At 53.1% G+C, this 20,048-nt stretch overlaps 1 protein-coding gene across 13 annotated transcripts in view; it reads right to left on the reverse strand.

Annotated features, from left to right (window-relative positions):
- Window positions 1-1,668: 1,668 nt before the first annotated feature.
- The window catches only part of TMEM229B (transmembrane protein 229B), a 39,433-nt gene continuing 21,053 nt past the window's right edge, over window positions 1,669-20,048 (reverse strand). For 7 of the 13 annotated variants that reach the window (XM_059373443.1, XM_059373447.1, XM_059373445.1 and 4 more), the window contains 2 exons: window positions 15,413-15,594; window positions 1,669-5,351 (listed from right to left, as the gene is read on the reverse strand). In XM_059373443.1, the coding sequence (XP_059229426.1) occupies window positions 4,827-5,330 (504 nt within the window). In that variant the 5' untranslated portion in view covers window positions 5,331-5,351; window positions 15,413-15,594 and the 3' untranslated portion in view covers window positions 1,669-4,826. Of the gene's footprint in view, window positions 5,352-11,053; window positions 11,148-14,539; window positions 14,811-15,412; window positions 15,595-15,953; window positions 16,045-16,800; window positions 16,940-20,048 lie in introns of those variants that run through there. The other 6 variants (XM_059373446.1, XM_059373444.1, XM_059373441.1 and 3 more) reach the window with 6 other exon arrangements.

Below are 20,048 nucleotides of genomic sequence, written 5' to 3' on the forward strand. Positions count from 1 at the left end.
TAGAAAGAGACACCTGGCTCTTCACAAATCCCCCCGCAAAGGGTCACCTTCTTACATGAAAACGAAAAAGCTATTTGGAGAGAAATGTGGTAAATCCATGTTGCAGACTGGTTGCCACCAGATTTCCTCTGCTGAAAAGGTGAAAAACAGTACCCATCTCAAGTGGGAGAACATTTGAGATCATGCGTACACACTCAGTGCCGTGCCCAGTTGCAGTCCCAGTAGTCAGTACCACAGCTGTTGTTAAAATTATTGGGACCAGTCCCTCTAACTTGGAGTGTCATCAATCAGTTGCTCCTTTTCCCTGTACCAACTTCCCTGCTAACCATACACAGGCTGTCCAGTCATCCCCAGGAGCACCAGGGCTGTGGACCAAGCTACCCTTCTGAGATGGGCACCCCAGAAGGAAAGGGAAGGTTATGGTCATTCACTCATTGTTATTAAATATTAGGCCCTTGTGAAGGCTGGGCAAATGTCAGAAGATGCAGCCCAGGTCCTTGGCATTAGCTTTCTTGGGGCACTTGCCTCAAGGCTTTGTCTTCAGAAGGTCCCTTTGGAATGAATGAGGGTGGAGCAGAGGTGGTGAAGGAAAATATCAAGAAAGGAAAGCCATCCTTTGAGTAGAATACAGAAGTCATTGGCCAGTTAAGAAAGGTTTTGGGTCCCCTCAGACTTCTTGTTCTGAGCCCTACCTCTTGCCTTCTCTCTAGAGCTTCATAAGGTAGACCGTGTTCCATCATGCTTGCCTCTTTCTCTAAAAACCTGCTCTAAGGCAATAGCCTTATATATTTGTTTATAGTAACATGTAAATGGTTGTTGGGTCTTTATGCTTGCTTGTTTTTATAAGGGGAAAAGGATTCAGTGAAAGAAATGAATACCTTCAAGTGAGTGGGGTTAGGAAGAGGCCCTTCCTAATGACTCAGAAAGCACACTACCTGCTCCATCCAGAAAGCCAGTGGCTGTGGCAGTGGGGACCAAGCCATTTGGGTTGAGTTGAACTGACCAAACAATTTCTGAGCACTACGTTCTCTTGCTAGAAGTAGGAAAGTAGGCAGGAGCATGGTGGGGGAAGAGGAGGACAAGGGACAGTAGACAGAACAGAGGTACACAAAGTAGAGAGGGATTATTCCCCCCAAAAGCACCTCTCTTGGAACGTTGCCAGGGAGGAGTGCAGAGCTCTGTTTCTTCAAAGCATCACTTTTGATGTAATGAAAAGTAAGGAGCTCTGGTGGCTCAACTCTCTGAAGTACACTCAGCCTCCTTCCTTGGCCCCTCCTGACTCATGAGACCCCCCCCCCCGCCCAGGTCATGGCTGGTCTGTTTCTAGAGGAGCTCATCTCCTGAGCCAATGCAGCCAACTTGGATAACTGCCCAGGCCTCCCCATTTGCTTTGTAGCCTAGGACCAAAGCAAAATTATGGACCAGATCATGTTACTGGTGAGAAGTGGGGAGTTAGGGGGAGAATTCTGGTTACCCAGGAGGGTCAAAGCAGAGATGGTGAAAAGGACTGTCAGGGAGTCCCACTTGCCCTTCCCATGAGGTGGCTCCCCCCAGCAGTCCTCTTGGTTTAGGACAGCAGCACGACACAGTATGAAGGGCTTGGCCTCCAGCTGCCCCTAGAAAAGGGGCTCCAAAATAGAAGAAACAGAGATGAATCAGAGTCAGTCCTGGAACACAAACACCAGTATATTTGATGTGCACAAATGTGAAAAGGAAGAGACAGAGAGACCGATGGAGACAGAGCAGGCGATGGGCGCACAAACCAGTCAAGTGTCCTGAGGGGCTGCAGTTGGGAGACAGTCCTGCCCACTTTGAAGTGGGAGAACTGGGACCTGTAGCTCCTCCGGGTCTGGGGTGGTCTCAGGGTGGAAGGTACCCTCACTGCCTTAGCCATAGCTTGGGGGCTGGGCATCTCTCCTCTCTCCATCCCCCCATGATGATGTCTGCATGGCCCAGAGCTTCATAAATGCAGGTTCTCAGGAACTGACCTACTCAGCACTGCCTCCCCAAGGAGGAGACCCATGCAGAGAGTGAGGGACTAGGGCAAGAGGATTTCATGGGCACTCCCTATATATTATTGCTGTAGATAAGCATAGGCCATTGTGACTTACTGGCAACAGAGGGGACAGGGCACAAGGGACAGGGTGCCTAGCAGACCTCAGAAGCGGTTCAACCATGCAGGGCAGCTCTAAGGCAATAGCCTTATATATGACAACCCTAAGTAACTCAGAAATGCTGCCATGTCCAGTGGAGAGAGACCCAGGACACCAGAGGGTCACAAAGAGTCAGCAGACTCTTCCTGCCAGCACCCCCATTGTTTGGCAGAGCTGGGGTGCACGGGCACTAAGGGATGAGGGCCCTGAAGATACCCAAGAAAGCAAGAGTTGAAGTCTGGGCTACCCCGGGTGAATTCTGAGCCTACCGACCCTGAGCTCAAGCCCTGGATTGTTGCCTCCCTTTCCTGGGGACTCTATGCCCTATGAGGGACAGCAAGAGCCATGGGGCACCTGGATGAAGCAGAAAAACAGTGCTCTGCACATACCAGGCGGGTTTATCGCAGGCCCTCCTGTCCCTGGGAATCTGTAGGGCCCAGAGAAAAGATGGTGCCAGGAAATGTCCATGGGGCATCTGGAGTGGCCCATGGGGCATCTGGAGTGGCCACACCTGATGGGCCATACAGGGGCTTGCTGTGGCTGAGAATCACTGAGACCCTGTGCTGGCAGACATCAACAAGCCAACCCCAGATTTGGTCATGGGAGGGGAGGTCAAAGGCGGGTGGTGCGGTCTAGGGGCCCACCTGGGGGCCTGAAAGGGTATTGGGGTCCAGAAAACTGAGATAGCACAGAGTTAGGGGACAGGGCCAAGGAAATAATTCTGCAGACGGGACAGGGAATCCAGGTGATGCTTTTCTTCTGGAAACCCTTCCACCTGTAGCTGGAAACCTGAATCCCTGGGTGCCCCAGAGCTCTGGAATTGGGGCCACAGTAAAACTGAAGGTAGGTCTGGCCCCTGCAGAATGTTCACCGCTGGATTTGAGGATCCTGACCAGGACACAGAGGCTGAGAGATGCCCTTCATCCTGTTCTGGACAGGGTCAACTGCACAAAACAACCCTATCAAAGGCAGAATCTCCCAGCCTTTCTCCCAATCCTACCCAGTCCCCCAGCCCCCCAGGCCTGGCTCACACCCTGGCTGGGGCTGTCTGCACAGTCTCGGTGGAGCAGCAGAGCACGGAAGAGGAGATTCTCTCCACAGGTGGTACTGTCATTTTTTAATGATCCGTAAAAAGGGAAAGGCTAATTTCTATCTAAGAGTCCTCGTGTGGTCAAGACAAGACCATGTACCATGGCATAGGCTGCATTCTGATGGGCCTTTCCCCTCAGGGAGTGGGGGGCAGAGCCAGAAGTGGGCTGGAGTGAGGATTTCACCTGTCCACTGCCAGCAATGGACCCGTCACAGAGGAAGGGGGGCAACCAAGATGACAACGCCCGTGAGCATGGCAGGGTCAATACTGCTTAAGGGGGAAGCTCAAAGGGTCGGTCTTGCCTGGGAGGGGTGGGACGGGGTGGCCCTGAGGAGGTTTTGCTGCAGGGCTAGGGCTATGGCGGGACCAGTCATTCCCTTCCCACTAAGGATGCTCTGAAGACCCTCCCAAAGCTCAAAGCCTGTTTCCTTTTTCTCTCTCACTCACCCTGCGTGGGTCTCCAACCCTGGATGCCTGCTCTGCCATCTCCTAGAAAGCTCTATCAACTCTGACTTGAAAAGAGAAATGCCTTCTCCCCTACCCCCCAACTCTCCTAAGCTGATTTGTCTCTAGGTCCCCATTGTGGATCTGAGGGGGGGGGGGTGCATCTTGGCCTGACTGTGTGTTGGGGAGGGCATCATTCCATTTCAGCTGGGCCTCTGTGGGGAGGGGGCGCTGCCACAGCCCATCAGACAGGTGGGGCGGTGTAAAAGGATGACTTCCCAGTCTTCAGGCAGCGGACACAATGGAGGGAAGGTCGCTCTCAGGGCTGTATGTCTGGCAGCTGCTGTGTTGGCCAGGGAGTTGGGGAAGGGGGTGGGTGTGGTGACTGACAGGATAAAGGGGCCGCTAGTGGTAAAGGCCTTGAAAATAAGAGAGAAAAGGGGGGGGAAACACCACCAAACACACAGGGATTGAAACCTCCAAAAGCCCAAGGTTGGTGGGAATCCAGCACCAGGGGGGCCCCCAGAAGGCCAAGGGAGGGGCAGAGCCCTGGGGGAGGGGAGAGGAGCCAAGGGAAGGCCTCCAGCCCTTGCACACCAGCACTGCTGCCAAGCAGCCTCCTGGCCGCCCAGTCTCCCTTCAGGCCGCAGCTCAGCAGGCCCCCGGGGAGGTATTGGTTGCAAGCAAGCACCTGAATATTGCCAATGGAACCAGCCAAAGCCCAGGTGAGAGGGAGGAGGTGAGAACCAGGTGAGAGGGAGGAGGCCTCGCAGTAGCCCAACCCTCCTCAGGCCTCGCCTTCCACCTTCTAACCCGTTCTCAGAGCCCCTTAGCCAGGACAGGGCCTGCTGCTTCCAAAGTCACCCAGGGGGGTCCAGCCGCTGCTTAGCCACAGGCCGCCGGCCCCCAGCCTCTGAGCTGGGCGCAGAGACCCAGACCCTTCCCAGAGTCCCTCGGCTCCCTCCACACCCGCCCCCCGCGGAGAGTGCTGGAGGGAGGCCGATGTCATGTGTGCCCTAGCGCGCTGAGGCAAGCCCCGGGCCAGGGCTTGTGCTGTTCAGAAGATGTAGCCCCACCAGCTCGGTACCTCTGTCCCCCGTGTCCATGAGAGAGCCCCGGGCCCCGCCCACCAGCCCCATTCAGTCCGTCTTGACGTGGCCGTTGGCCAGGGCCAGGGGACCCCCGGGCTCCCCGGGCTCCGCGTCCTTGTCAAAGCGGAGGCGGAGGGTGTTGCGGATGATGAACTGCTCCATGATGAGGGCCCCGCAGAACCAGGGCACGGCGTACTCCAGAGTGATGAGGCCCATGAAGTCAAAGTCGAACTGGGAATAGTCCCAGGGGCAGGCGTTGAACTGGCGCAGGATGAGGCCGGTGGTGAACTCCCACAGGTAGGTCCAGAGCGTGTAGATGAGGCAGCGCAGCAGCAGCGGGCAGCGGCCCCGCAGGCGCAGGTACATGCGCTCCACGATGAGGATGGACGTGCCGTAGATGAAGAGCGCCCACACGCTCGTGACCCCCGGGAACTTCCAGTTAAAGTTCACCACGAATTCCCAGGCGGCCGTGAACATCACCTCGCAGAAGTAGCCGTGGATGGCGTACAGGTACCAGCGGGACAGCGCCGTCAGCGGCTCGGCCGACGCCATGGCGCCCAGTGGGGCTGGCTGCTGTGACACAGAGGAGACAGGTGAGGGCGGGAGGGAGCCCCCGCTCCTGGCCACGCACGCCCAGCCCGAGTCTCCGCTATGACCAGGCTCCAGGCGGTTCCACACCCGCGGCTACCGTTCTCTTTGGTTACCAGTCCCACTCCGGACCCTATTTCCTGGTCATTACTTTACGCCCTATTCCGGATCTTGGCCAGGTGGGCATGAGAAAGGAAGGCAAGAAACTTAAAAGTCCCACTGGCTTCCTCTGACCAGCTCTACTCAAATTCTCATCAGGCCCACCCACTGGGGTCACCATCTCCTCCTCCACTTCTCAAACAACTCCACCTCACTCATATTTCTGAGATCTTTCTAAGCAACCTCTCACATTTGTCCTTGGGTGGTGGGAGTGTGTGTGTTAACATATACTAACATTTACCATGTTAGCCATTTTTAAGTGTATAGTTCAGTGGCAGTGAGTACATTCCCACTATTGTGCAACTGTCTCCACTGTCCATCTCCAAAACTTTTTCATCATCCCAAACTGAAATTCCGTACCCACAGAACACTAACTCCCCACCTCCTCCCCACCCCTGGCAACCACCCTTCTACCTTCTTTCTCTATGAATGTGACTACTCCAGTTACCTCTTTTAAGGGGAATCATATGGTACTTGTCCCTTTGTGACTGGCTTACTTCACTGAGCATAGTGTCGGCAAGGTTCATTGATGTAGTACCGTGTGTCAGAATATCCTTCACTTTTCAAGGCTGAATAATATTCATTCTTTGTGATCGATCAATCAATCTATCACATTTGATTTATCCATCTGTCCATTAATGGTTTGTTTCTACCTTTTGGCTATTGTGAACATTGCTGCTCTGAACATAGGTATGTAAATATCTGTTCTAGTCTCTGATTTCCATTCTTTTGGATTTATATCCAGGAGAATTGCCAGATCACATGGTGATTCCACATTAATTTTCTGAGGAATACCCTTACTGTTTTCCACGGCAGCTGCACCATTTTACATTCCCACCAGCAATGCACAAGGCTTCCAATTTCCCCACACCCTTGCCAGCACTTGTTATTTTCTGGTTTTTTGAGGATGGCCATCCTAATGGGTATAAAGTGGCAGCTCGTCGTGGTCACATTTGTCTTTAGCTGCTCCATTAAGCGGGTTTGGGTGTTTAGTTTCAATGCGGAGAGGAAACCAGCGGCTGACAGAGGAGAGAGTCCTCCTCTCTACTTCCTCTCTTCTAGCCCCACTGGGCTTTAAGGTCCCAGACAGCTTCCCTGAAGGCTGGCCTCGCCCACAGGCCTCTCTACTTTTCCTTGTCCTTTATCCAGTGCTACCCCGTTTCCTGTTAGAAGGGTGTGCCCTCTCGATCCACCTTGCTAGCCTGTGTCCTCCCCGAAAGAGAAGTGCCTCTTTTGCACTCCTCTGTTCTGGTCACAGGCCTCTCTGGAGCAGACCCTCTCTTCATGATGGGGAGAGATCAGGGGAGCATCAGGAATGGGAAGGCAGGGCATGAAAACACAAATCCCAGCTCTGCCAGCTGCCCGTGGACCCCAGGCTTGACCCCTCTGTCAAGGTGGGTGAGGGGACAGAGGTGAACAGGCTGCACCTGCAGTCGGCCTCCCTCTCTGGGACTCGCTGCCCCGCCTTCCAGCTAACGCAGGCCTCGTCACAAGATTACTCGCCCTGGTGTATCGCTTTGAGCCCTTCCAGACACTTCCGTTCCCAATTTTTGTCATTGGTAATTACAAAATTAAGATTCATGCGAAGAAGGGCAGGTAGTTTCACTCCCATTTTTTCAGAGAGACAGTTGGAGCTGAGAGAAGCGGGTTTGTCCCATACCTCAGGGCCGGTGAATGGATAGGCCGAGACCAGAATCCACATCTCCCGATTTCTACTTCAGCACTCATCCCTCTGCACACTACTGCCCGGCTCCTAGACATGCCTGCCTAGTGCTGCTCCCCTCCTCAAAAGCATTCAGTTCCCAGCCCCCCCCCCCCCCACTCCATCCCCGGTCCTAATGAAACGCCACAGCTTCCTTGGCTTGATGTTTAAGACTCTCTAGGATCTCACTCCAGCCCACTTTTTCAGCCTTCTTCTCACTGGCTGCTCTCCTGGTTTTCCCTCCTGCCTCTGTAAGATCCTGTCTGTATGTTTCCTGTGCCTTTCCTCTCACCGTCCACAAGTACAAATCCAGCTTCCAAATGACCTTCAGAATAAAATCATCTTCATCCCCACAGCCCTCTCTTCCTCGCCTGAATTGCCAGAGCACTTCCTCTATCTCACTTTGGTCCAGATGACTTCCTGTTTTATTATGGTGATAACTTCCAGTCCCCATCTAGATATCTCTCCTGTGTCCTACACCTATGTATCCCACTCCTACCTCAACCCCTCCACCTAAGCGTCCTATAGACACCTCAAACTCAGTATCTTTTCCCTAAAGCTCATCTTCCCTTCTGTGATCTCACCCTGCACCCAGTTGGCAGCAGGAGGCCCTGAGGTCATTCTAGCTTCCTCTGCTGCATCCCGCCCCCCAACATGAGCTCCCTGAGAATAAGGACCTTGTCTGTCCGGTTCAGTGCTGCATTACCCAGTGCCTAGAACAGTGCCTGGCACACCGCATTCAACTTAAGAAGACATTTCTTAATCAGTTCATGCTTCATAACAAAGCATTCTAAAACTCAGTGCTGTAAATCAGCTCTCATTTATTATCACAGCTTGTGTGTGGGTTGGCAGATCTTGGCTGGCCTCGATCATGAAATGGCTGCTTGTCTGGGGCTCTGTCCTATCCTTGGTTGGGTGACTCTGGTCTACCTGTCTCTCATCCCCATCAGGCTTTCTCATGCAGGGGCAGAGGCACATGGAAAAGCAGACCCTACTGCACCACGCTTTTCAAGACTCTGCTTAAGTCGTGCCCAGGAACATCTTACTGGCCAAAGCAAGTCACATGGCAAAGCCACCAAATCGGCCATTACCTCCTGTCCTTTCTACCACTTAACTATGTTTGAAATCATCTCTTCCCCTTGACCCTCCTTTCTCATTGCTGTTGCTCTGTTCCAAGCTGTCACCGTCATTCACCTGGATGCCCTCAGTCATCTGCCAGCTGGTCTCCCCGCTTGCCTTTTCCTTTCCAATTCACTTACCCAGCTAGGAAAGTGCGTATAGAAACAGCAGTCTTTCTAAAACACAAATCCAATGCTTCTTCCCACATAAGGCCCACTAGTGTGTCCTTACCATCCACTTGGGAAGGTTTGAACCCCTAGGGACGGCTGGCAAAGCCCTTCGTGAGATACCATGGCCTCAGATCTTGTCTTCTGGATCTCTTCATGACTGCTCTTGCTACCTGGGGTGCCCTTCCCAACTGCTACTGGCGCCACCACCCCTAACCCATGGCTCATGACCCATAATCCTCCTCAACTGCCCTGTTTGTCCACCTCTGCACCCAGTTCACTTCTGTGACAACAGTTTGCACTATGCTTTGCACTAGTGGCCGCTTGGTGACTGATTAATATAATGGTAAGAGAGAAAAAAAGGCAGGATTCAAAACTGAGTAATTAATATGATTTTGATTTTGTACAAATGTACAAAAAAGGGGCACCTGGGTGGCTCAGTGGGTTATGCCTCTGCCTTCGGCTCAGGTCATGATCTCAGGGTCCTGGGATCATGCTCTTAGTAGATGAGCATGGAAGGGGAGTCCCAGTTTTCTCTCTCTCTGCAGAGAGCCTGCTTCTCCCCTCTCTCTCTGCCTGCTTCTCTGCTTACTTGTGATCTCTGTCAAATAAATAAAATCTTGGAGAAAAAAAACAAATGTACAAAAAAATTAGCCATAATCATCTCTGGATGGTTGACATCACAAGTGATTTTTGTTTCCTTGTTTAAACTTCTCTGTATAACCTAAAATGTTTTTCTAACAAGTATGTCTAAACTTTTATTTAAAAAAATTTATCTTAAAAACATTTGCTGTAGCACTATGTATGAGTCATTTTTGTGCCTTGTATATAGAATATGCTCAACAAATTCGCCGGACAAATCTAAGAAAACCTCATGTCCCATACTGTTCATACAGGTCCTACCCTCCTGAACCATCACCAACCACAAACCATGATTCCTGGGTTTGAATAGCATGAAATGGTTAAGTCCAGGGGCTGCAGATCCTAACTTCCTGGTCTCCCCACCTTGTATTTTCCTTTCCAGCTTCCTGGTACCCTTCCCCTGTGGGATGTAGGGCATGTTACCTGACTTTTCTGGGCCTCGGTTTTCCTACAGGTGAAGTGAGAATAATAAGGGTAACTACTTCTGGGGGTTACTGTAAGGGTGACTGAGGGGACAGACACTACTAAGATGACAGCAAATGATCAGAGAGGGTGGCTCCATTTCTGGCACAGAGCCAGGCTTCCTGGTCAGCTTCTGCTTCCAGCGCTCCCTCCTCCCTGAGGCAGGGTCATTCTGCCCCTGCTCTCGCTAGTGGTTGGGCAGCTTTCTTTACCGGGCAAGTCAGGTCTTCACGTCCAACCAGAGCACAACCCAGCAGCCAAGCAACCCTCCTTAACCAATAACTGCATGTAGAGCCCAGAGGAGAACAAAGACAAAGCTGAGGAGAGGCAAGGCGAGCTTCCAGCTTTTGTGTAGCTCGGGAGGTTTCATGAAGGGCGAGGGGGTCTCAGAACTAGCCCTCTGAGGTCCAGGTTTGACAAGAAGGGCAGAACGAAAGGGCCAGTGTTCCTGGCAGAGCTTCCCACACCCTCCTTTTATCCTGAAACCCCAATAGGTTGTTAGCCTCCCCCAGAGTGGGAGAGAACAGACCCAGGCTGAGAATGAGGAGGTGCCCATGACCAGAGGCAGGGCAGGGGGGTGCTGCGGTGGCCCGGAGACCACTCTGCCTCCCGCCCAACTCTGGCTCCTCTGAAATTAGGTCTGTCCACCCGACCTGCACTCGTAACCTCTGGCCCCTCTGGCCCACAGGATCCAGGGGAAGGGACTCCCTGTTCAACTTACACAGTGGCCTGACAGAACTAGTGGACCCCTCAGGTCAGCCCCACCTTAATGCTGACTTAAAAACCCTGCTCTCCTTGCCTCATGGTCTCATCTTTAGACATGGCGGAGGATGGTTTCCCAGGCAACTGGAGTTCCCAACAACCCAGGGGCTCCAGTCACCCCTGGAGCAGGTGACTTGGAAGAGCTGGACCTCCAAACCCTATGAACAGAAGCAGGATGGAAGGAGCCACTGTTAAAGGGTGAAGGAGGGAAAGCTGCTAAATAGAAGAGAAGATGGGGGAGAAAGAACAAGGTGAGCCCAAGAATAGGATCCCATTTCTGGAATCTTCCATACTGGAAGAACAGGGGTAGGCAGAGGGGAAGCATACCTAGGCAAGGTCAGGCCACGTCCTAGGGGTTGTGCCAGAAGAACATGCCAACTCTGCATGAGACAAATGGGAAAGCTGGAAGTCCTGACTGGGGCCAGGAGATGGGGGCGAAGACAGAAAGGAGGGACATGAGACAGTGTCATCAGCTGGGACAGCCCCACAGACACTAACATGAGAGGCCACACTGGCTTGGCTGGATTTTCAAAACTCCACTCCCTGAACCCATTCCTAACACTTACGGGAGGGCTTAAACTCTTGAGTTGGGACAAGCTCCCCCACGCTCTCCTGGCCCCGGCCATGCCTCCCCACACCTGAACGGGGACTCTGCCCCCAGATTCTCCCAGTACCTCCTTGCTCCGCACGGGGATCAAAGCCCTGTGAAGTCCCGCACCAGGAAGAACCAGCAGCTCACTGGAAGTCAGTCTCTTTCTCCTGGTGACAAACACACCTGTCCTGAGGACCATGACACAGAGGACAGTCAGGGAAAGAAAACTCAAGGTGAAGAAAACAGGAGAGCATGGGCAAGGGTGAAAATGAGAGAAAGGAATTTGGAGAGCTGGGGACGGTTTCACAAGCAGGATGCTGCGGAACAACACTCAAGTAAAGAGCCCTCATACTTGTTGATAAAAGGGCCTGTGAACACAGAGTGCCCGCAAAGGTGACTTGTCAGAGCAGGGCACTGCCCTTCCAAGGGCACGGGTGATAGGTGATTGGCGGGGAGGGGTACCGACTCTTGCTCCCTAAGAGTATCTCACCGAGTCCTGGAACCCACTGAGCCATTCCTTAGAGAGCAGAGCAAGCGGAGAAGGATGAAGAGAGCGCCATAAAAGTCCAAGACAGGCTGCAGGCAAAAGCAAATGAGATGATCGCCCTTGGTTTTACCCCAAACTCCCATCTTGTCCCAGGAAGCTAAGGTGCCACAACAAAATGACTCTGGGAATTTCTGTGCAGAGAATCATCTTGCTAGAAAACCGGGACTCCCCTTCCATGCAGCCAGACTAGGCAGGCCTTCCTCCTTCTTTCACCTCATTCACTTCCTCATTTCTAGGCACCAAAATTGCTTCAGTTTTTGGAGGCTTCAGGGGCCCCCGAGGGCAAGGCAGTGGCAGAGACCCTGAGTCCAGACCGTCGGCAGGCTCTGTGCTGGAAGTGAGTGCAAAAAAGGGGGGGGGGGGGAGTTGTCCTAATATTTGGGTGAAAGGTGCAAGTTCTGAAGCCGTCCTGAGCTTCCTCTGTGGTTGTCAGATTGTGGGTGGGGTAGGGGTGGGGGAAACCCATGAACTTGCTCCAGGGCCAGAAGGGAAGCAAGTAGAGCTAAATACTTGGGGTCACTGGGTAACCCCAATGCCATAGAGTTCCACCCTTTCTTGCTATGGGCATCCCCCAGGAAAGTCCCCGAAGTTAGTCCTCCCTCCACCTCTCAAGTCACAGGAATAATCAGGCTCTCTTCCCAGCACCTACCATGTACTACCTCAGATAATACTCAAGCTTATTTTACAGCTAGGGAAACTGAGGAAGAGGGAGGCTAAGTAATTCCAGCTCTAAAAGGCAGAGCTGGGATTCAAAGCCAGCGAGTCTGGCTCCAGAGCCTTCTCAGCACACTGCCCTTGAAGCTGACTACAGCCACCTCTGCGGGCACCACCAGTTTCTGAGTTTCTGCTTCGGGAAAGCCAGGATGGTGTATGGAGAGACAACAGGAAGCAAGAAGGACACACGAGCTTCTAGAAAGATCATCAGTGAAGCTCAGGACTGGTGTCCAAGCTGTTGAAGGCTCTCAGCCTATTCTGAGAGGCCAAGTTCTGTTCTAAGCCCAAGTTCCGGCAAGACCCATGGGATGGTCCTCCAGGGTCATAGTTGACCTCAGAGGACCACAGCGGCCACCACCACAGAGGGCCTCAAGACAGGTGCCATTCAAAGACCTTTCACCAGGACACACATTGCCCAGAGTGTCCTTGACTGCGAGCCCGCCCCAGCATGGCTGGGGATCTCAGATGGCCCAGCTCTGCCACAGAAATGCCAGCCAAGAGCAGTGACCAGCATCACACTCTCCATCCAAGCCTGGCGCCTGGAGCAGCAGCAGACCACTCCACACAAAGCAGCAAGCTGGAGAGGATTTTAGAAGGCCTCCGATGCTAACCAAATCCCAGCTGGCAGGCACAGGGGGCAGGTGGGCCCTGGGAACAGAGTCAGCTTGGCACAGAGAGTCAGCAGGGCTCAGGCAGGGAAGGGCACCGGGCGGGCGGGGCCCTCAGGCTGAGCATCCTGTGTGTTGCCCCCACCCCCTCCCAACAAGGCTCTTCCCAGACCTCACTGGCCTGCCTCTCTATTGTTATTCAGATTTCAACTCAACCAGTCACCCCTGAGACCTTCTCCAAGTCTCCAGTTCAAAATAGCCTCCCTGTGACTGACATCATCCTGTTTCAGTCCTCACAGCACTTTCGCTTTCTGGTATTTTGCTACTTGTCTGCTGTCTATCTCACCCAACAAGAATGAACGCTCCAGGAGGACAGGGGCTCTGCCTTGTTCAGTGCTGGGTGCCCAGTGCCTAGACCAGTGCCTGGCAATGAGAGCTACTAACACCGGGGGCATGGTGAATGAATGAATGGGAGGGTGAATGGGCCCACACAGGGCAAGTATAAACAACTAGCTTCCCTCAGCCTTTCTCTCTTCTCTTTCTTGGGAAATATGGTCTTTTTAAAATTTCAGTTCTAACATTTTTAAAGATCTTTATTATTTTTCCTGATTATAAAAGTAACATGTGCTCACACCTAAAATTTAAACATCACTGAAAGGATCGACCTGAAGAGCAAAAGCCCCCCATCCCCCCACACCTTAGAGAAAGTCACTGTTAATGTGTGTCGTATATTCATCCAGAATACATTCAGTTTCACAAGAAGCAAATCCACACATCATGGAAAGAAAGGGGATGGCTCAGCCGTTAAGCAGCTGCCTTTGGCTCAGGTCATGATCCCAGGGTCCTGGGTTCAAGTCCCGCATCGGACTCCCTGCTCAGCCGGAAGCCTGCTTCTCCCTCTCTCACTCCCCTTGCTTTGTTCCCTCTCTCGCTGTGTCTCTCTCTGTCAAATAAATAAATAAAATCTTTAAAAAAAAAGAAAAAAGAAAAAGAAAAGGAATTCCTAGTCCACCAAACTAGCAGCCACCATCATGTCTCCCTGGCCATCTTTCTCATGTGTTTATTTTACAAATTACCTTAATCCTTAATATACTTCTCCTGTAACCTGACATTTTCACTTAGTATATCATAATCATCAGTTGTTATATTGCCTGTGTCCTCGTTAGTACAATGGCAGTATGCTATTCCACCAGGTGGAAAACTTTAACTTCCTTAACCTACATGATCAACAAAGAGAGAACAATTGTTTCCCATTTCCACTATTACTACAACACCATAAGAAACATCCTTTTTATGCTTCTAAAAAAGAATTCAGCCCTTTTCTTCTCTGGGGTTATTTCCTAAGAAAAGATTTCCTAATGAGTAATTCTGGAGTGGGATCACCGACCAGAGGGTACAACAGTCCCAAGGCCACTGGTAGAGACTGCCCTGGGTGGGGAATCCTGCGTGATGTGGGTCGTAGGTCTCTGATCTGAGTCACCGGGTTCCCGCCGTGGCCTCCACGGCCATCTCTGCACCCCCACCGCACCCCCGAGTTTAGGTGCACACCTCCCTGGCTACAGATCGCCCCAGAGACCCACTTCCTGAAAAGCCCTCCAACCACAAACTGGTTTTGCAAGCCCAGGCTGAGGGAAACACAGATGCCAGCCCTAAGTTTTCAACTGTCAACTGGCAAGTTCTGGCTAAAGCTGAGAATTACCTAGTCGCCCTTCTCCTTCCCCGCAAGCTCCTGCGTGGAATCTAAGGCTCCAGGTCCCCGGGGGCCAGTCCAGCAGCTCCCAAACAGCTTGTCCCGTTGGGGGTGCTCTCCCTGCTGTGACTTCCAGGCGAGCTCTCTGCTGGCTGACCCAGAGGGGGACTGTCTGCCCTACGCAGACAACGGCCTTCAGGCTAGACAGACCTCTGGGGCTTGGGAAAGCAGCCAATCATCATTTTTTAAAGCACCATCAAGGAAAAGCCAGAGACCAAGTCTGGAAAGAAAGGCCATACGAGGACAGGTGAAGCTCCACGGTCAGGGGGTCCCACGCTCTACACGCAGCATGTCTGGCCTTAGGAGGAGACCAAAAGCAGCAGAAGGCTTGCTCCTCTTGACCCCCTGGTGGCCACCTCTGTAGCAGCTCAGGCACCAGAAATCCCACTCCTCCCAGCGCCCTGGATGCTCTCCCCAAGACCGCATGAACCGCTCATGGGCTCTGGACAAAGTCTGCAATCCCAGATGAAGTACAGTTCTCATGGCACAGAGGTGAAGCCCAAGGCCCAAAGCATCCAGGAGCCTACAGATAAGAAAGGGAGTGTGGGAGGATGTCATCTCCCCCGTGCTGGGTGTCTGACCTCACTCATTCAGCCCATCTGGGTGGGGCACATATTTCAGAGGCCACATGGCTCTAAGCCGGCTCCAACACAGGGCATGACCTGAAGGGGCCTGGCCCTCCCCGCCTATCCTGGAACTACGGCCCCCCGTGACGGGCCCTCGGACACAACACAGGCTCCGAACTGGAACCTCCAGACCTGCGTCAGTGCCCCTGAGGCAGGGAGGGCCCGGGATCCCTGGGGAGCCTGTCACATTACTCACTTATCAGACCTCTGAGTGCACGGCTCAGAACAGACATCAGGGTCACTGTCCAGGAGTGTCCCGGGTTAACCTTTGTCCTGGTGCCTGGCTGGGCCTCGGTGCCATTCTCAGCAGTGGCAGCAAGCATCACCCCCAGGGCTCAGCTGATCCTTGGCTGGTCGGCAGGAGGCTTCCATGTGTCCCTGGGAATAAAAGAGGAGGTGTTCATTACCTTCCACTGCCCCCTGAGCCAGAAGGAAAGGCAGCCTCAAGGCAATCACGACAATTGCCCAGGCTCCCGGCTCAGCACCAAGCAGTCATCCCACCAGGGCCCCTGAGCGCCTCTCTTGGAAATTACTCCCTCCTCTGTACTGTCCTGTTTGCTCAGGTCTGGTTAATCCAGCAATGACAGCTTGGGGTGCGTCCCAGGCCATTCACACGCGGGGTTAGGACTTAGGGCTTCTTACTCTGCAAGTAAATGTGTGCACATTTGTAAATCTGAGAGGGAGTATAATTTTAGACTCCAGTGCCTTTTTCATTTAGCTTCAAATTACACTCTCACCTTCGCCCTGCAGTGGCCACATCTGCTCTCAAGGGCGGTCAGGAACCTCCCAGAAGGCCGATAATGGAGGCATTTGGGGAGTCGAGCACAGCTACACAGAAAAACAAGCACACCAACAAAAGGTGTGCCAGATCCCTCTCCCCACAATCCCACCACCCCAATATTTATTTCACTCTATTTTATCACTATTCTTATTAAAGCCCTTCCTGTTAACATCAATAACCGACTACAAACCGATACAAATCTGACTTTCTGATGCCCCTGGCCACAGACACATTTTTAATATATCCCTGAGATTTGACCATTTGATCAAGATTCTGACTTGAATGTGAAGGTCCTGCAGCTTCTCAGAAAAACCCCTTGGATGCAGCACCATGTGCACGAGCCCAAAGATGGAGCTCAGGTCCCTGAAGCAGGACCCAGCCAGAAACTGGCGCCCTCCACCCCCCCAACACACCCCCTCGCCACACCCCATGGACAGCCAAGCAGAGTTATCAGAGGGGGCACCACCCGAGCTGGTGCACGCGGCCAGCTTCCTCACTCCCCCTCCCTCCCCGCACTTCCCAGGTGAGCTGGGGTCACTGGGCCTCTGCTCCCCAGAAGCAGCAGGGAGCCGAGGAGAAGTGAAGGGGTGGGGATAGGGATCCCCTGGAGGGTGGATACCCCCAAAGTACCCTCCCTGCCCCCCCGCACTGAGACCAGAGAAGGATGAGAGCGAAGTGCAGCGGGGCAGCGGAGCCCAGTCCTCCCCAGGTCCTCCCTGGCTCCTCCCCAAACAGGAGCCTCGACCTGCCCCACCTGTCCATCCTCCCAGCTTCTCCCAGTCTGCCTGGCACACACCCATTACCTCAAGGAAGGGGCTTTAATGGGGCATGTCCGACACCCCCTCTACCCCCAGCACCACCAGGACCTGTGCCTGGGGAGTTCAATCCCACCCACCGGCACTTCCCTTTCCCCAGGGCCCTAAGCGGGCCACATCAGCAAGCACAAGACAAAAGAGAAAGAGAAACCAAAGCCCACATCCTGGCAGCAGAGCCTATTGGTCGCAGCAGTCAGCCCTGGAAACCCGCTGGCTGGCTGGTGAGGCCGCTGAGGTCAGAACAGGCTCCCTGCCTCGGCCGGCCTAGCCCTGGACACCTCCTGCTTCCTGGTCTGCAGGTTCTTCCGCCAGAGAGTCGGTGGGGCCTGGACAAGGAGACGATGGTCTAACAGGAGTCCCACCTCTGTTGAGAAGTGCACAAGCTGTCCCTGGCTCCAGAGTCCCCCCTCTCCCCACACAGTGTGTCTTCAAGCTGCTTCCCATGTGTCTGCCTGTGTACACCTTTCATTCCCCAGCATCTACTTAGTCCGTTCTGTAAGCTGCTTATTTGTAAACATACTGCCCGAGTCCCTCTATCCAGCTTCATCAACGCTCCCGGGGTCTCCTCTGAAACCCTGCGCCCTCCTCATTCCTTTGTGATGCCATCCTAAGCCCCTAACTAGTCCATCACCGATGTTCCCGCAGGACTTTGAACATCCTTGCCCTGCAACATCCTGTCCCATCTCAAAGTTATTATTGTCTGTTTGCCCCTCCACACGGTGAATTCAAGACCAGGGAATTTCTTTTGGATGGATGGACAAATCAGCTTGAGAAGGGCCCAGCTAAATTCCTGGGTGATGGCATTATCCAGTGTAATTAACTAACCAAGGATATCTCACATTCTTCCCTAATTTTTAGCAACTGTCATGACAGGGCTGTCTCCCACAAAGGACCATAAATGCTGGCTTACAGGAACAGGGGGATCTCTGCCAATGAGGGAAGAAAGGAGGGCACTTGCTCTCTTTCTCCCACCTTCAAGAGCCATCGCCTGGACAGCAAGGTGAAGCTAGATGAGTGGGTGCCTTGGGTCTGCGCACCACAGAAGACGCGTCAGCCGAGGAAGCGTCCCAGGTGTCCCCAGAGAAAGTGCAGGCTCCTATGTGGGCAAGCGGCCAGGCTCGGCCTCGGGTCAGAGAAAAACAATGCCTATTCTGTTATTTCTACAAATGCTGGTACTCTCAAAAGGCACATTCAGTTTTCATGCACATAGCATTCATTTCCCAAAGAGGTTTAACCAGCAGCTGCTGGCAGGAAATTCCCCTCTGCATCGTTCCCTTCCCTCCCCTATAACTATTTAGGGTAAGCTGGGCTTTCGGGATTGAAGCTCTACTTCTCTGACCAGAACCCATAAACCAAACCTACCCCCAATCTCCGTGCAATCTCCACGGCTTGGAACCTAAGACTGGGGCCAGGAAGTGGCCTGCAAACACCATCCCTTCTCTCTTCTCTCTCCCCTCTTCCCCAAATCTCCCCTACCCCCAGGTGCCCAGGAAATGAAGAGAAAATGCCCCCAGGACCCACTGGGGAGCTCTCTAATTATTCAAAGTGCCCTGGTTCTTTCCAGGAGACCCCGAAGCACTGCTCTTAACTTGTCCTATAGTAAGACCAGCCCTGAACACAACTGGATTTGGCAACTTCCCAAGTTGAGGGACCATGCTAAGGCACGAGTGCAAAGGGAATTCCAAATCCCCCCAGGGCAAAGGCCGCATCTGCTCAGCTCCCCTTGGGAAGCAAGGACACCCGGGCCCTTGGCCCTGATTGGCGGAGGGAAGGTCAGGGGGGAGACAGGAGAACAGACAGCCCACACACTCCATGTGACCCCGTCCGTCCACGCTCCCTCATTTATCTGTTTTCCTGAAATCTGGGTTTCTCTGCCAGCCGACAATTCACCCCTCTGTCTTCTGTCTCACCTGTGTAGCCTCCTCTCCTCCCATCCAGCCCCTCCAATCTTATGCACCTTCCTCAATGTCCCCTTCTGAACAAACCCAGACCATCCATCTCCTTCACCTTGGAGGGTGGTCTCTGGTCCCATGCACCTTCCTTTCCCTCCTATCCTACCCCCCAGCACTGGGTAGCTGCTGCTTGCTGCCTGGAAGGCTGGACAGCTGCTGGGCTCTCTAATTAGCTGCCTGGCTGCCGTCCCAGAGCAAGGCCCATGTTACAGTAAAGAGCTGCCCCCCTCCCCTGAATAATCCCCCTCGGCAGATCCCATCAGGCAGCAGCTGAGGCGCCTGAAATCCCGGTCACATGAGACCAGGAAGGCTCCTCCCTGCAGCTGGGAAGGCACAGACAGCAGCCTCACAGCCTCACCGACTCAGTGACCAGGAATTTATTTATCCAGGCTCTCCCTCTTACCGCCCACGTCCTCTGGGGTGTTGCACAGGTGACCTCTGGAGCAATGCAGACACTGCCCCTTTGTTGCCTTACCAGCGGGGGCAGAAAAAACCCCAGCGGCTCTTTTGGAGGATAAACCTGGGCTCCCTGAACAGCAGGACACCCAGTGCCCTGCTTTTCACAAATCTCTACAGGCAAGCCACCCCAGAGGTTTCTAAACAACAGAGCCCTCTTCCAGGGCTAATTTGTTTATTCAAGGTGTTGTGTTTCAGTGGTCAGCAAATGTGGATGGAACACCTGCTGAAGGCCAGGCACTGACCTGAGTGTGAACAAGACAGCTTTCCTGCCCCCGGGAGCCCACCACCCTCCAGGGGACAGACAATAAAGCATACTGGAATGTCTGACAGCAGGCCACAAAAAAGGGAAAAGGCCCGGTGGGGACAGAGACACTGAACTCTAGAGAGCAAGTCTTACACTTCTCTAAGGAGGTAGCATTTCGGCATAGATCAGAAAGATGCAAAGACGCCTTTCAAAGAGCTTTGGGAAAAGCATTCCAGGCAGAGGAAACAGTACCTAAAAGACCCCAAAAAACAAGTTTGGGGGTTGCCTGAGTGGCTCAGCCAGTTAGGTGTCTGACTCTTGATCTCAGCTCAGGCGTTGACTCAGGCTCATGAGTTCAAGCCCCATACTGGGCTCCGTGTTGGGTACGGAGCCTACTTTATAAAAAAAAAAAAAAAAACAAGTCTGAGAAATAGCAAGGCCAGAGCAGCTAAAGTTAATGTAATTAAGGGGTCAAACGTTCCCTGCCCCTGATTGCAAAAGTCATCTGGTTGTCCCTAAGGTGCCAGCTGGGCCAGAGCAAAGTCCCAGCTGCTAAGGAAACCTGCCACGACAACTTGAGG

This window comes from Mustela nigripes, chromosome 13 (assembly GCF_022355385.1).
Source record: "Mustela nigripes isolate SB6536 chromosome 13, MUSNIG.SB6536, whole genome shotgun sequence".
Lineage (NCBI taxonomy): Eukaryota > Metazoa > Chordata > Mammalia > Carnivora > Mustelidae > Mustela > Mustela nigripes.